This window comes from Cherax quadricarinatus, chromosome 8 (genome assembly GCF_038502225.1).
Source record: "Cherax quadricarinatus isolate ZL_2023a chromosome 8, ASM3850222v1, whole genome shotgun sequence".
NCBI lineage: Eukaryota > Metazoa > Arthropoda > Malacostraca > Decapoda > Parastacidae > Cherax > Cherax quadricarinatus.
Window position 1 is genome coordinate 10,312,092 of NC_091299.1, and position 17,500 is coordinate 10,329,591.

Consider the following 17,500-nt stretch of genomic DNA (forward strand, 5'->3'; position numbering starts at 1 on the left):
AGGTGACAGATGTGGTGGTGTACAGGCGAGAGATGTGGTGGTGTACAGGCGAGAGATGTGGTGGTGTACAGGTGACAGATGTGGTGGTGTACAGGTGACAGATTTGGTGGTGTACAGGTGACAGATGTGGTGGTGTACAGGTGACAGATGTGGTGGTGTACAGGCGAGAGATGTGGTGGTGTACAGGTGACAGATGTGTTGGAGTACAGGCGAGAGATGTGGTGGTGTACAGGCGAGAGATGTGGTGGTGTACAGGTGACAGATGTGGTGGTGTACAGGCGAGAAATGTGGTGGTGTACAGGCGAGAGATGTGGTGGTGTACAGGTGACAGATGTGGTGGTGTACAGGCGAGAAATGTGGTGGTGTACAGGCGAGAGATGTGGTGGTGTACAGGTGACAGATGTGGTGGTGTACAGGCGAGAAATGTGGTGGTGTACAGGCGAGAGATGTGGTGGTGTACAGGTGACAGATGTGGTGGTGTACATGCGAGAGATGTGGTGGTGTACAGGTGACAGATGTGGTGGTGTACAGGCGAGAGATGTGGTGGTGTACAGGTGACAGATGTGGTGGTGTACAGGCGAGAAATATAGTGGTGTACAGGTGACAGATGTGGTGGTGTACAGGCGAGAGATGTGGTGGTGTACAGGTGACAGATGTGGTGGTGTACAGGCGAGAAATGTGGTGGTGTACAGGCAACAGATGTGGTGGTGTACAGGCGAGAGATGTGGTGGTGTACAGGCGAGAGATGTGGTGGTGTACAGGCGAGAGATGGGATGGTGTACAGGTGAGAGATGTGGTGGTGTACAGGCGAGAGATGTGGTGGTGTACAGGTGAGAGATGTGGTGGTGTACAGGTGACAGATGTGGTGGTGTACAGGTGAGAGATGTGGTGGTGTAAGGTGACAGATGTGGTGGTGTACAGGCGAGAGATGTGGTGGTGTACAGGTGACAGATGTGGTGGTGTACAGGCGAGAGATGTGGTGGTGTACAGGTGAGAGATGTGGTGGTGTACAGGTGACAGATGTGGTGGTGTACAGGCGAGAGATGTGGTGGTGTACAGGTGACAGATGTGGTGGTGTACAGGCGAGAGATGTGGTGGTGTACATGTGAAAGATGTCGTGGTGTACAGGCGAGAGATGTGGTGGTGTACAGGCGAGAGATGTGGTGGTGTACAGGTGACAGATGTGGTGGTGTACAGGCGAGAAATGTGGTGGTGTACAGGCGATAGATGTGGTGGTGTACAGGCGAGAGATGTGGTGGTGTACAGGTGAGAGATGTGGTGGTGTACAGGCGAGAGATGTGGTGGTGTACAGGTGAGAGATGTGGTGGTGTACACGTGACAGATGTGGTGGTGTACAGGCGAGAGATGTGGTGGTGTACAGGCGAGAGATGTGGTGGTGTACAGGCGAGAGATGTGGTGGTGTACAGGTGACAAATGTGGTGGTGTACAGGTGACAAATGTGGTGGTGTACAGGTGACAGATGTGGTGTACAGTTGACAGATGTGGTGGTGTACAGGTGACAAATGTGGTGTACAGGTGATAGATTTGGTGGTGTACAGGTGACAAATGTGGTGGTGTACAGGTGACAAATGTGGTGGTGTACAGGTGACAGATGTGGTGTACAGTTGACAGATGTGGTGGTGTACAGGTGACATGTGGTGGTGTACAGGTGACAAGTGTGATGGTGTAAAGGTGACAGATGTGGTGTACAGGTGACAGATGTGGTGGTTTACATGTGACAGATGTGGTGGTGTACAGGTGACAGATGTGGTTGTGTACAGGTGACAGATGTGTTGCTGTACAAGCGACAGATATGTTGGTGTACAGGTGACAAGTGTGGTGGTTTACAAGCGACAAATGTGGTGTACGGTTGACATGTGGTGGTGTACATGCGACAGATGTGGTGTACATGTGACAGATGTTGTGGTGTACAGGTGACAGATGTGGTGGTTTACAGGCGACAGATGTGGTGTGCAGGTGACATATGTAGTGTACAGGCGACATATGTGGTGTACAGGCGACAGATGTGGTGGTGTACAGGTGACGGATGCAGTGGTGTACAGGTGACGGATGTGGTGGTGTACAGGCGACAAATGTGGTGGTGTACAGGCGACAAGTTAGTGGAGCCTAGTAACCACCCCGCAGTCACTAGGCTTTAAACCTAGCACCCTACCATGCAGACTGGGTATATATACATTGAGAGGTGTGTTTCTCTCAGTATACACACACTTCTAAATGTGACTCCACCTCAGTCTTCCCCACCGTCACCACTACCCCTACCACTCTCAAGGTTATGTACATGGGTGGAGTGCCGCGCAGCTCACTGTTGAGGGTATTCTAATGGCAAGGTCCTGGGTTCGATTCTCTATCACATAGAGGTTGGTTTCCTTACACCTCTGCGGCCCCTGCCTATGTCGTTGTAAAAAATAAGTACCTGTATTTTAGCCCAATGTTGTGAGTAGCATCCAGGGAAAAAGTGTGTTAGAAAACTCCAGTACCTGCTGGAATGTTACATCCGATGTGAGAAAACTTTCTGATCGTGTGTGCAAGAGATTCCAGCACTTGCTGGAAGTATCCAAGTGCTGTGTTAAGGGTAGCCATATACATAATTAATGAAAAGAAAAATCCCTCCACGTCCCCTCTTCCATCATCAGGTGATGGAGCCAATTTTGTAAAAAAAAAAAAAAAAAATCTTCACCTAAGGTTCCTCTTTCCAGGTATCCTGATGACTACCTACTGCTGGGTGAGGTACTCAGCTTCTACCTAGCCAGACTTCTGGGTGTGGGCCACGTGCCCCCAGTGGCTCTGAGCGAGCCCTCCACGCCTCGCTGGGCCTCCGTGGCCTCCAAGATGACCCTGGCTGGATGGGGAGACGCTCCGGTCGTGGTCCTCACCCCCTGGATTGACGACTTGGTCAGGTTGGTGTCTGTCTTGTACCTCTCCTACTAATAGGACGTGCGTGTCTACACCCATTACAGTGTACTGATTTCTTCCCAACGGGACGCCAACAGCAACAGTCTAGTTCCTGCAGCCTCCGGAGGTCACCGCCCCCGCGGCCCGGTCCCAGACCAGGCCTCTCGGTGGATCCTGATCGATCATTCTGCCCCCATTTGCAACGCATGCACCACAGCCCTTCTGATCAGGAACTGATCAGGATTTCCCATTCAAAAGTACAGAAAAAACGCGAATATTTTCTTACTGCAAATGTCAAAAACTAGAATTACAAGTAAGGTCAGGAGATTTTTAGGCGTAGCAGGTTACTTTAGGAGACATATTAAAGCCTTTGCAGAATTAGCTGCCCTATTGACGGAGCTACTTAAAAAGAAAGCAAGCTAGTGAAAAGAAGAACAATAGTTAGTTCATGGGAAATTGAAAGCAGAGTTCATATGTACGCCAATACTAGTGGTTCCCCATTTTTCCATAGCATTTAAGATACAACTAAAGACTCATCAAGCACTGACGAGGGTCTCTGGTAAACCAGAAATATTAACGTTTTTTCTGCACTGTTGAATGTGGATTATTCGTATACTGTCAATTGTGTAGTTTACTCAACCTAAAGTTATGTATAATTAGTCGAAACAGCAGAAACTGATGACTTAGTCTAACAGCGTGGTACACTGGTTTTGGTTTTCCACACGTGCTGACCAAGGTGGAGGATGGACTGTGTTGTGAAATGCTGTTAGATTACTGTAGTTATTTGTATGAGTTTACGCAGAGGAGGGAGGTGAACTTCGGCTGTTGATCCAGTAAAAGAGAAGTATCCAGCTAGATGTTGGACCAGAGTATTATCATAACGTTCACGCTTTACCTGGAGCCATTTCCGGAGGTTCCTGCCCCCGCGGCCCGGTCCTAGATCATACCTCACTATAAGAACAAGAATAGAGGAGCATTACAACAAGCTTGCTGGCCCACGTTAGGCAGATCGTACTTACACTTAAATATTTTCGTAACGTATTTATTTTTAACGTTACGTTATTAGTTTTAATGGCGCTACTAACCAGTTTGCCTCACTCATTTACATCTCTACTACGAAATCTACTTTCTTATATATTTTCTTAATTTAAATTTATCCAAATTCAATCTATATTTTCGAGTTCTTGCTTGGTAAGATAGCTTGAATACACCTATTTATACATTCTTTATTTACACTTTTTTTTGTTGAAAACCTAAATATCTCCATTGCCACATAAATGAAATTTATTTTAGCTAGAGAAGAACCAAAGTGCAGACATTCAAAGTCCGGAATGTCAACGGTAGCCTCCTGAATACAGATGTCGTGTTAATGTCACATTCGTCTGTTTACCCTCCATCTCCTGTCGTTTCTCTGGTATTTGTATGCAGTTCTTCCTGTGGTGACGCGGGCGTTTATTTGCGTCCACCTCCAGGGTGGCCGCAAACTGATGCTAATGTAAGGAAAGACTAGTTGTTTCGGAGAGAGAGTAGCAGAAACAAACACTGCCTTGCTCAACATAAGCAAGGAGCCTGGGCCTCTGTACAGCTGTGACTTAAACACCAGCTCGAGATACTTGATCTCATCTCTCCATTCCTTTTGCATACCTAGACTTAGGCCTCAGCTAAACAACCACATATATACAGCTATTAACCCACTATTTGTTATTGTTTTATGCTTGAGTTTATGAATTATGTTATTGGAGTATTTAGGCTAGTTATTGTAACATTGTTAGGTTACACTTGTCTATTTTTATTGTAGTATGATTGTTTATAATATTCTTTACACAAACCAGTTATTCAGTTTGGTAATCTTTTATTTTTTAGCAGTGTGTGTGTATGTGCGTATTTATGTTTAATTGTGTATGACAAAGATTTATATACATTTTTAATATAGTCACTCACTCTCCCCACTCCGACTGTTTCTTAGTATTATAGCAACAATGATCGTACACTATATGCACTGTATATATGTATGAATTTCTTGGTATATGTGTTTTTCGTCTCTCTCTCTCTGTTGTGACGATGAGTCATAAATTATATTTCCTCTGAACGTGAACTAGACCATCTAGATTCTAGAGCGAGATGATTCCCAGGTTATTGTAACTCCAGCTCTGCCGTACCTGCTCTCAGCACAGTGGAATTTTCTGACGATAGACTCATCCTCTTCAAGATGTTTTTGATATCATACTGATGGATTTCATAACCTAATGTGAGAAAATTATACCTAGCTTTTGTTTCCACTGTGTAGCTGTGAGGTAGAGTAGCCTAGTAGCCTACTGCGGGTGCACCTAATTTTGTGCAGTGTGAACTTGATTCCCACTCTTCACCTCCCTTCTCTCACCTGCTTTATCTGTCGCACCTCCCTTAATCTCTCTGCCAATTATTCTCCACCCTTATTCACACATCCACATTACCTTCCCAAGTATGGACCTACCCCAATATCCCTCACCTCTACCCATCCTCTTCCATAGGTAACCTCACCTCAACTATAACATAAAAACTATTTCTACAAGTGCATGGTACAAGGTATACAGTCCTAGCTGATATCAGTGACGTACTACTATATACAAAATCCTTGTTATGCAGAGCATTTCGGGCAAATTAGGTCAGTTTTGTCCCAGGATGCGACCCACACCAGTCGACTAACACCCAGGTACCCAGTTTTACTGACGGGTGAACAGGGACAACCGGTGTAAGGAAACATGCCCAATGTTTCTACCCTTTGATGAGAATCGAATCCGGACCCCTCACCGTGTGAAGCGCGAGCTTTTGCCACCCCATCCACTCCCACTTCCCCAACTTGCCTCAAGTAACCAATTTCCACTCAGATTAACACAGTTATCTCTGCTGTCGCTAGTAAAAGCAACTTGTGCCCCGCCTCACCGGCACTGCTGTTTACACGCATGTATGATTACACTCATGTGAATGACTATCTAAAGAGCTGCTAGCACTTCGTCTCTTTTAATCCCAGTTAAGCAACCCAGACAGACTGCTATTAACTCTCTCCTTCAAGGGAAATAAGCAACATTGCTTGGCGCTATTTGGCCTCCTCCCTTCCCTCTACCCTCTAGCCTTCCCACTTCACTCTCCTTCCACCATTCCACTCCACCCTTTCTCCCCTCTTACCCTGTCCTACCTCCCTCCCGTGCCACTCCTAACACACTTCCATCGTAACTGATGGAGGAAGGGATTGAGGTGGGGAAGGTTGTAGTCGGTTACAAAGTTATCATCACTGCCGTGGAGGTGGCGTCGTCCTGGCTCCACTTGTACATATAGAGGATTAATGGGAGCTTGTTGCCCCCGGCGTGTAGTGGTAAGACTCAAGGTTTTAAATGTTAGCATAGTATAGCAGAGTTCTCCTGTGTGAGAGCTCGATTACTAGCGCACTCAGCTCACACACAGGGGTCTGTGGTTCGATCCCCGGTACGGGTGACAGCATTAGGGCGTGTTTCCTTAAGACACCTGTCTCTGTTCACCTTATCAGCGAAATGCATATTGCCATGCGAGTACTTTAACCAAATTCAACTTCAACAACAAGAACATAAACTGGGACCAGGTTAACTATGTCCTAAATGAAACATGATGGGAAAATATCTGAAATGACATGAACCCTAACCAGTGCCTTGAAAAGATCAACTTCCTGGTAGCTGAAGTATGTTCAAGGCATATTCTCCTAAGAAAAAAGAAGAGAAGAAGTAAACTGAAGAGAGACGCTCCCTCTACAGGAGAAGGCGAAGAATCACTGAGCTTCTCAAGAATGCCAGATTATCTGAAGCACAGAAGGAAGCGTTAACTGAGCAAAAGTTGAAGGACTCGTACAGGATCCAGGAGAGACAAGAGGAGCTAAAAGTGATTAGTGAAATTGAAATAAATTCGAAATATTTCTTTTCATATGCCAAAAACAAGGCAAAAACCACTTCTAGTGTAGGACCCCTGATCAGACAAGACGGATCCCTACACAGATGACAACAAAGAAATGAGTGAGATACTGAAATCTCAATATGACTCTGTGTTCAGCGAGCCACTAATCAGTCTAAAGATAGACAATCCAAACAATTTTTTCATGAATGAGCCTCAAAACCCTGCCAATGTAGGCCAAATTTCTGACATAACCCTAACTCCACTAGACTTTGAGAAAGCCATCGACGACATGCCCATGCACTCAGCCCCAGGCCCAGACTCGTGGAACTCTGTGTTCATGAAGAACCGCAAGAAACCCCTCTCACGGGCCCTAAGTATGCTATGGAGAAGGAGCATAGACACAGGTGAGATTTCACAGCCACTAAAAACAACGGGTGAAGCCCCACTCCATAAAGGTGGCAGCAAAGCAATAGCTAAGAACTATAGACCAATAGCTTTAACGTCCCACATCATAAAAATCTTTGAAAGAGTTAAAAGAAGCAGGATTGCAGCATGGTGTCAGAGCAGGTAGCTCTTGCTTCTCGCAGCTATCAAACTACTATGATATGGTCTTGGATGCACTGGAAAACAAACAGAATGCAGATGTAGTATACACAGATTTTGCAGAAGTCTTTGACAAGTGCCATCATGGTGTAATAGCACACAAAATGCGTGCTAAAGGGATAACTGGCGAAGTAGGCAGATGGATCTTCAACTTTCTAACAAATCGAACATAAAGAGTAGTGGTAAACAGAGTTAAATTGGAAGCTGCAATAGTGAAGAGCTCTGTCCCACAAGGCACAGTAAGAACATAAGAACATAAGAACGAAGGAACACTGCAACAGGCCTACTGACCCATGCGAAGCAGGTCCATACCACCCCCCTCGCTCTTATTCTGTTCCTCATTCTCATATCAGACATAGACAGAGATGTAAACCATAGCATCGTATCATGCTCTGCAGACGATACTAGTAGGATCTGCATGAGACTGTCATCCATTGAGGACACGGAAAATCTCCAAGAATTTATAAACCAAGTTTTCCAATGGGTAACGGAGAACAATATGATGTTCAATGAAGACAAATTCTAACTACTCCGTTATGGAAAACTGGGGGAAATAATAACTAGGACTGAGTATATTACAAACTTTAATCACACAATATAACGGAAAAATAATGTGAAGGACATGGATGTGGTAATGTCCGAAGATCTCGCCTTCAAGGACCACAACAATGCCACTATCATATCTGCGAGGAAACTGATAGGATGGATAATGAGAACATTCAAAACAAGAGATGCCAAGCCATTGATGATACTTTTTAAATCACTTGTTCTCTCTAGGCTAGAATACTGCTGTACATTAACATCTCCGTTCAAGGCAGGTGAAATTGCAGATATAGAGAATGTGCAGAGAACTTTTACTGCACGTAAAAGTTCCATCAAACACCTTAACTACTGGGAACGTCTGGAAGAACTTGACTTATACTCACTGGAGCGCAGGCGAGAGAGATATATTATAATCTACACCTGGAAGATTCTGGAGGAACTGATCTCTAATCTGCGCACAGAAGTCACTCTCTACGAAATCAAGGCTCGGCAGGCGATGCAGTATACCTTCAGTGAAGAGTAGGGGTACCACTGGTACACTAAAAAAAGCACAATAAGTCTCCGGGGCCCAAGGCTGTTCAACAGCCTCCCACCAGCCATAAGGAGAATTACCAATAGACCCCTGGTTGTCTTCAAGTGGATGCTGGAGAGATACCTAAAGTCAGTGCCGGATCAGCAGGGCTGTGGTTCGTACGTTGGACTGCGTGCGGCCAGCAGTAACAGCCTCGTTGATCAGACCCTGATCCACCAGGAGGCCTGGTCATGGACCGGGCCGCGGGGGCGTTGACCCCCGGAATGCCCTTCAGGTAGACTCCAGGTATCAGTAAAATAAGCACCTGGGTGTTCGTCGATTGGTGTGGGTCGCATCCTGGGGATAAAATTGACCTAATCTGTTCGAAATGCTCTTCGTAACCACGAGCTTTCTATATAATAAGTAGTATGGCAGCTAGGCCTGTATACATCGTAATATAGAAATGAAGATTATGGGTCATTTGTTTTCAGTTTTTCTTTTGTCATCTTGTTTTTTTTAAGTTAATGAGATACCAGTAATAACAACTAGCGAAATGGTATACATAGGCGAGACTGAGGGGAATCGTGGTGCGAGAATTACTTGTGATATAAATACAGTAAAATATGGTCAAGAGAACAGTATTGTGACGTGTGGAAACCTTGAGTCATACCAGAAAGTGAGAGGATGAATAATGTAAACAGTAAACCATAGAATCAGCCCTTATACCACAGCATTTCAGGTCACTGGAAACCAGATATTATCTCTGAATTCAGTTTTAAAATCACATTGTGTATGACCCAGACGAGTGATTACCTGGAGATTACCTGGAGAGAGTTCCGGGGGTCAACGCCCCCGCGGCCCGGTCTGTGACCAGGCCTCCTTAGGTCAGTGTCCCAGGATGCGACCCACACCAGTCGACTAACACCCAGGTACCCATTTTACTGATGGGAAACATAGACAACAGGTGGAAAGAAACACGTCCAATGTTTCTACTCTGGCTGAGAATCGAACCCAGGCCCTCACCGTGTGAAGCGAGAGCCTTAACCACCAGGCGTTTGTTTTGGTATAAAATAATAATAATATAATAATAATAATAATAATAATAATAATAATAATAATAATAATAATAATACCAATAATAATAATAATAATAATAATAATAATAATAATAATAATAATAATAATAATAATAATAATAATAATAATAAATTTTAACACAAAATTTAAATTCAGATCTCTATTTCGATGGACCAGACGTTTCGGAACTACACTGACCTCCAGCCTGAGATCTCATTAACACACCCAGATGTAATGTAAATACTTGACGACTCAAGCCAAGCTCTGTCCACACAAAATGCTACTCCACACACACACACACACACACACACACACACACACACACACACACACACACACACACACACATACACACCAAGTGCAAAGTCATGAAGATTGGGGAAGGGCAAAGAAGGCCGCAGACGGAGTACAGTCTAGGGGGTCAGAGACTACAAACCTCACTCAAGGAAAAAGATCTTGGGGTGAGTATAACACCAGGCACATCTCCTGAAGCGCACATCAACCAAATAACTGCTGCAGCATATGGGCGCCTAGCAAACCTCAGAACAGCATTCCGACATCTTAATAAGGAATCATTCAGGACCCTGTACACCGTGTACGTTAGGCCCATATTGGAGTATGCGGCACCAGCTTGGAACCCACACCTAGCCAAGCACGTGAAGAAACTAGAGAAAGTGCAAAGGTTTGCAACAAGACTAGTCCCAGAGCTAAGAGGTATGTCCTACGAGGAGAGGTTAAGGGAAATCAACCTGACGACACTGGAGGACAGGAGAGATAGGGGGGACATGATAACGACATACAAAATACTGAGAGGAATTGACAAGGTGGACAAAGACAGGATGTTCCAGAGATTGGACACAGTAACAAGGGGGCACAGTTGGAAGCTGAAGACACAGATGAATCACAGGGATGTTAGGAAGTATTTCTTCAGCCACAGAGTAGTCAGTAAGTGGAATAGTTTGGGAAGCGATGTAGTGGAGGCAGGATCCATACATAGCTTTAAGCAGAGGTATGATAAAGCTCACGGCTCAGGGAGAGTGACCTAGTAGCGATCAGTGAAGAGGCGGGGCCAGGAGCTCGGACTCGACCCCCGCAACCTCAACTAGGTGAGTACACACACACACACACACACACACACACACACACACACACACACACACACACACACACACACACACACACACACACACACACGCACACACACACCCACACACACCCACACACACCCACACACACATACACACAGGCCTAGTGTCTAATCGACATGTGCCTTGGACAAAATGGTAACTAACTAACACATACATACATACATACATACATACATACATACATAAATATCCTGTGTAAGGGGCATCCATGTAATTTGTTTGTCTTTGGCTTCATGTAAAGTTATAATGTATATAATTGTATTGATTATTTTCATTAATTTAACATTGCCTAAAATTTTACATATCAGTTTTTGATTATTCTTGTTTCATGAAGGTTAATTTCCGTTTTCGCTCAACTAGAAGTAAGATTGTCGACAAACATATACAGCAACTAGCATATTATTATGCGATCACAATGTGTGTAATAACATTAATGGCAATTTAAACAATGAGTGATGTATATAGTAATACTAATACTATAATGATAATACAATATTTCTTAATTTGGCCAGGGACCATATGCCTACCATTCTCCTTGATATTATCCTCAAGAACTCCACCTTATGTATCCTGGAGGAGGAATCGCCGAATGAAGAGCCTAGCGAAGACCTGCAGGGACATAAACTTTATGGAGTGTCCAGACTCGAAGATCAGAAACTCGTGACGCAGAGAAGCGAAGTGGAGGTGAAGGAGGGTAGGAAAAAGAAGCAGAAGGCGAGAGGGAGCAGGTCTCTGAAGCAGGCGTCGGAGAAGGACCTAGTGCGTCTGTTACAGTGGAGCGACCTATTGGTCTTCGACTACTTAACGGGGAACTACGATCGTGTGGCTTACATGCAGGATGCTGCTGAGAAGGAGAGTAGACCCCAGATACTGACTGGCACCATCCATAACCTGGTAAGGAACTAAATGTTTGCTTACAACTGTTGCCCTTCTTTACTTAGCAGATTTAGATTTTGCCGCCGATGATGCTAGTTTATTGTGCACCCGTATATCCATCCTGTGGTCAGTAACGCAAGATCATACACTAAAGGCCTAAGAACGGGGCCCCAAAAGGGTCTGCAAGATTACAACTGGATTTATGTCTCAAGTGATTTATGGAAGGAATTACTAGTGATGAGCTTCTCGGGAAGGGCTTGCAGGTATGTGATATCAAATGAAAACATCTTCCATTGAAGGGTGAAACGCTCTTGTCTACAGTAATACAGTTTGTGTAGGTTGTTAAACTTAATATAATTGCATGTTTTCACGACCTAATTTAGATCTATATACATTTACCTGTAAACATTTACCAAGATTTGTAGTGACAATGTCTAGTTCATTTCTTAACATTCTAATGCCAAGTACAGTATTATTCTCAATAATCCTATCACTGGTACTAGGAACACCAAGCTCCTTCCTCATATTAAGAACCTTGGTATATCTAGGACAGCCAAGAATAATTCTGAGGGCTTATTTTGCTTTAGCTCCAAGGGCCGGATTGAATTTTCCTTAGCTAATATTAACATGGGCGCAGCATAATCAATTAAGACTAATATAAGCTATGTGTACCAGTCTCACTATTCTCACATTAGCACCATAGTTGGGGGGTTGTAACCACCAACAGTTTTGATAGTATTTAGCCTATCTTTGTAATTTTTATTTACATGCGATATGATGTATTTATTGAAGAGATGCAAACATTTGTCCTGTTGTATGGGTGAGAATAAAATAAATAGCTTGCGGATAGATAAATGAAGATAAAATACCTGGAGTTTACCTGGAGAGAGTTCCGGGGGCCAACGCCCCCGTAGCCCGGTCTGTGACCAGGCCTCCTGGTGGATCAGAGCCTGATCAACCAGGCTGTTACAGATGAAACAAATGGACTCCTCTGTTCAGAATGAAAGTTGGAGGCTTGATAAGGCAGTAAAAGTGTTGGAGGGATGGAGAAAATATTTTGAGAAACTGGTGAACGTAGAATGACGAAACAGGTAAAGGAATGAGATTATTAAAATCAGTGAAAAGGTGGAAGTGTGTATAGAGGAAGTGAGTGAAGCAATAAGTAGACAGAACGTAAGATAACCACTAGGATAGATTAAGATAAGACAATCTGGTTATATTTTGATTCTGAGGCATCTACTTTACTGTGTATAACATTTTAAGGAGGATAGAACAGGGGTATATGGATACATACAAAGCCTCGGAATTAAGCTCTAAAGAGAGTTTTGCAGTTATACATTTGGTTAAGTACTTTTTACAAATTATAATTCATTTATCTGTTAAAAACAAATTTTAGATATTCGGAATTTAAGGTATCATGTTCTCAAATAAAATACCTTGACATATCATGTATGTTAAAATAAAATACCTTGATATATCATGTATGTTATAATAAAATACCTTGATATATCATGTATGTTATAATAAAATACCTTGACATATCATGTATGTTATTACGCTATCTTTTTATTCCTAAATAAGTGAAAAATAATGCACATACTACCCAAGAAAATGAACACAAGGCTGACTACATTACTTTTCATTAGTTGATCATAATTTGTGTATGTGATCAACCGCCAGAAATTCTTGTAACCACACCTGAGCCTTGCTACTGCAACATTTGTATTATGTTGACAATGCAAGTTGCTCCGTATATGTTTATCTATGCTCAATAATAACCCAAATGGAGACAGAAACTCAGATTAATTGATATGTATAGTATTTCGACTCCTTTCTGGGATCCTCTTCAGCAGATGAAGAGGATCCCAGAAGAGGACGGGGGTCGAAATATACAGATCAATTAATCTGAGTTTCTTTTTCCATGTGGGTTATTACTGAACATTGACAAGTGTTTATTATACTTTAGTTATTCGTATTTATGTTCATGTTAAAATGTGCTGTCGATCTACTTAAGCTTCTGACTGCAGTTCGATGTCATTCAAATTCATTATTTAACTCTCTCTAACACTTGTAACCTGAAGATCAATTGGAAGTGTTGCTTGATCCTTTCGAGACACGACAAACCTCAAGAAATAGGCTAGTTTGGGCAGGATAAGAAGGCACCTTGAGAAAGTGCAAGGTATCATGAGCATTCTTATCATCCAGTCTCAAGTCCATCCTCTTTAGATCATATAGTTGTTTCTCAAAGATCCGTCAAAATGACTTTCTTCCTCAAAACATCTAGTCTTCGCCGTATCTGCCTGAAACAAAATGGGAACGAGGATAATGCATTCTGACTATCTCGAAACCACCTCTATTTACTAGATTAAATTAGTTTTTGGAGTCCAGTTTTAATGCTGCCGTATCTTTTAGAAGCTCACTGGTGAAACCCTTGTCTACACGAGCTGCTGTTTCACTACAACGAGGGATTCCTCCACCCCCGAAGCCAATCTTATTTAGTCACAGCATTATGGCAGCTTCTCTGCTGGTGCTATGCAATATTTGTTTTGGCATAGAGGTGTTGCTGGGTGTTACCTACCGCAATGGGCTTAATTCCCCCGTCCTATTTCAGGGAGCATATGGATGGAACAATAAGAGGAACTCTGCAGGAGTACCGAGAATTAGTCCATCTCTATATATATATAGTAAGAGGATGAGGTAGTACTCCTGTATAACCTTGCCCTCTTCCCTTCTCTCCCCTCACTTTCCCCCTTTCCCTACATAGCTAGACAGGAATATCATCATCGCTTTGCAAGCATATAATTCTTGCAAAAACGCAGGTTCAAGGTTGGAGACACTGGCTACCCTGGGTGTGTGCATCCTTTACAGCAATTATATATTAGCTCGTAATTATTCTGATCGTGCCAACTGTGTTGCTCTATTTCAGTTTTTACTCAGATGAGTTTTAATATTTTTTTGCTGTCAGTATAGCTTTCATTACGTCTGTCTCGACGGTTCTTATGTTGATAGAGGGAGGAATCAGGTTGTCAGCTCTGGGAAAATCGCTTATTGATCTGATGACCGATGAGGCTGGCGACTTGCCGTCTCTCGCCGCCACTGCTAAACTAACGATGCCAAACAGTATCAAGTTGTGCTTTGCCTTGGTAGTACATTGAATTTGTTGATAATGTAGATCCTCCTTGCACTTTCTTAAAAAAGGCTCATGCATATATACCTTGCCTGCTGCATGTGGGCGAACTGCGCCTGGAATCTGGTGCAGTGTGTTGGCTGCAGAGGATCTGATTGCCTCCGGCAGATCATATGATGGGATGAAATTGGCAGAGATGCTCTCAGCAGCTTACGGCGCTGCTCTCAAGGGAACCAATCATAAACGTTGTGGTAGAGAGAGAGAGAGAGAGAGAGAGATAAAGAAAGAATATGCATTTCTGTCTGAATATATTAAGAAACACGGGAAAGTAAAGGGGATATTAAGTGCAAGTAAGAGTTTGCAAGATTTTCCTGTTAAATTATGTGTTCATAAGGCAGAAAGAGACCAGCTACTCTGCCAGAGTGCAAAACATTTAGCAAACTTCCGTCTCAGCCTCATGAGACAGGACTGTATTACGTCCTGGGATGAGTTATCTACCAACCTACCGGGTATCACCTGTTCGGTTTCCATTTATAACCCTATGTTGTGATCCCTTTCGTGTTGAACACTGTGTCCTTGCCAACCTTCTAAGTACCCCTGAGTATCATGCATGTCATTAACACATCTCCCCTGGCTCTTCCCTTTCCCAGTAATGTGAGCTTCAGTGTTCCTTGCAGCTCTCCTTCCCAGCTTCTGGATATGCTTGAAGCTTCTCAGTTTTTATTTTTTTTTTGAGCTCCTCTCTGCGCTTGAATGTCATGTTTCCTCCACCTCTAACACTCAATTTTTTTTGTAAAATTTCTTTTAAACATTTTCATTAATAATTTTTCACTCGATCTACCTTGAAACTTACTTATTAACTACTCTGTAGGTAAAAAAATATGTCGTAATCTTTTGGATGTCCCGTAGCTCGGTTGGTAGCGCACTTAGCTCACACACTGCGTGTTCGTTGCTCGATCCCTGGCACGGGTGGAAGCATTTATTATTATTATTATTATTATTATTATTATTATTATTATTATTATTATTATTATTATTATTATTATATACGCTGCAATATTCTTTATACGTGTGTGCTTGTGTATATGTATCTGTGTATGTGCGTGTGTGTTGTGTGTGTGTGTGTGTGTGTGTGTGTGTGTGTGTGTGTTGTGTGCGTGTTTGTGTGTGTGTATGTGTATGCATACTCACCTATATTCAACTATATGTGGTTGCAATGGTCGGAGTCACAGCTCCTGGCCCCGCCTCTTCGCTCGTCGCTACAGGTCTACTCTCTCCCAGCTCCAAGAGCCTTATCATACCTCTTCTTAAAGCAATGTATGGATGCTCCCTCCGGTACTTCACTCTCCAGATTGTTCCATTTCCTGAATAATCAGAAACTGAAGAAATACTTCCTAACATCCCTATGATTCATCTGAGTTTTCAACTTCCATTTATGTCACATTGTTGCTGCGTCCCATCTCGGAAACATTCTAGCCCTGTCCATCTTGTCGATTCCTCTCAAAAACACATTTTGGCCCTGGAGGTCAGAAATATGTAAAATGGATCGATAAGAATCAGAAATAATGTTGATGGAATTATCGACAATATGTTAGGTAAAAGGGCACAAGTGCAACTAATGTGGCATTTTATTGTGGCAACGTTTCGCTCTCCAGGAGCTTTGTCAAGCCATTACAAACATGGACTCACAGGGTATGTATAGGTGTTAGAGTGAGGTGTAAAAATATAATTGTGTAGGTAGTGGTATTGGTAGTAGTAATAGTACTATTACTGCTAATAATAGTATTACTACTACTAGTAGTAGTACTTGTAGTAGTAGTAGTAATACTACTTATAGTAGTACTGGTAGTAGCTTATAGTAGTACTACTACTGGTAGTAGTTTCTACTACCACAAGTAGTACTACTACAATTAGTACTATTACTATTACTACCAGCAGTAGTATTACCAGTACCTCTAGTACTACTTCTGCTACTACCACCACTGTTACCTACACAATTATATTGTATTTTCACACCTCACGCTAACACCTATACATACCCTGTGTGTCCATGTATTGTTTGTAATGGCTTGATAAAGCTCCTGGAGAGCGAAACGTTGCCACAATAAAATGTCGCATTAGTTGCACTTGTGTCTTTTTGCCTAACATATTGTCGGTAATTCTACCTAATTCTTATTGACTTATTTTGCATATCAATGGCCTCCAGGGCAAAAAGGTGTATTTTTGGATTGCCCCGTCTCTTCATCGACATAATGCGTTCCACCTGCATGTTGCCTTGGGTGTTGTGCGTGTTTGTATGTGTTTACCACATCTGCAGCATTCGTGAGGTGCTGTGTGCGGCTGTGAAGTTCCTGGTGTCTACCAACGGAGAAAGCACAACACACACACACATACGCGCGCGCACACATACACACACACACACACACACACACACGCGCGCGCATACACACACACACACACATACACACACACAAACACACAATACACAACACACGCACACACACACACACAAACAACACACACACAACACACACACACACACACACACACACACACACACACACACACACACACACACACACACACACACACACACACACACAAACAACACACACACACACACACACACACACACACACACACACACACACACACACACACACACACACACACACACAACACACACAACACACACACAACACACACACACACACACACACACACACACACACACACACACACACACACACACACACACACACACACACACACACACAAACAACACACACACAACACACACAC

At 43.2% G+C, this 17,500-nt stretch overlaps 1 protein-coding gene across 1 annotated transcript in view; it reads left to right on the forward strand.

Annotated features, from left to right (window-relative positions):
- Window positions 1-17,500, forward strand: part of LOC128685414 (extracellular serine/threonine protein kinase four-jointed) — a 33,992-nt gene that overhangs the window by 9,906 nt on the left and 6,586 nt on the right. The window contains exons 3-4 of the mRNA XM_070082855.1: window positions 2,718-2,918; window positions 11,208-11,589. Of these exons, the coding sequence (XP_069938956.1) occupies window positions 2,718-2,918; window positions 11,208-11,589 (583 nt within the window). The remainder of the gene's footprint in view (window positions 1-2,717; window positions 2,919-11,207; window positions 11,590-17,500) is intronic.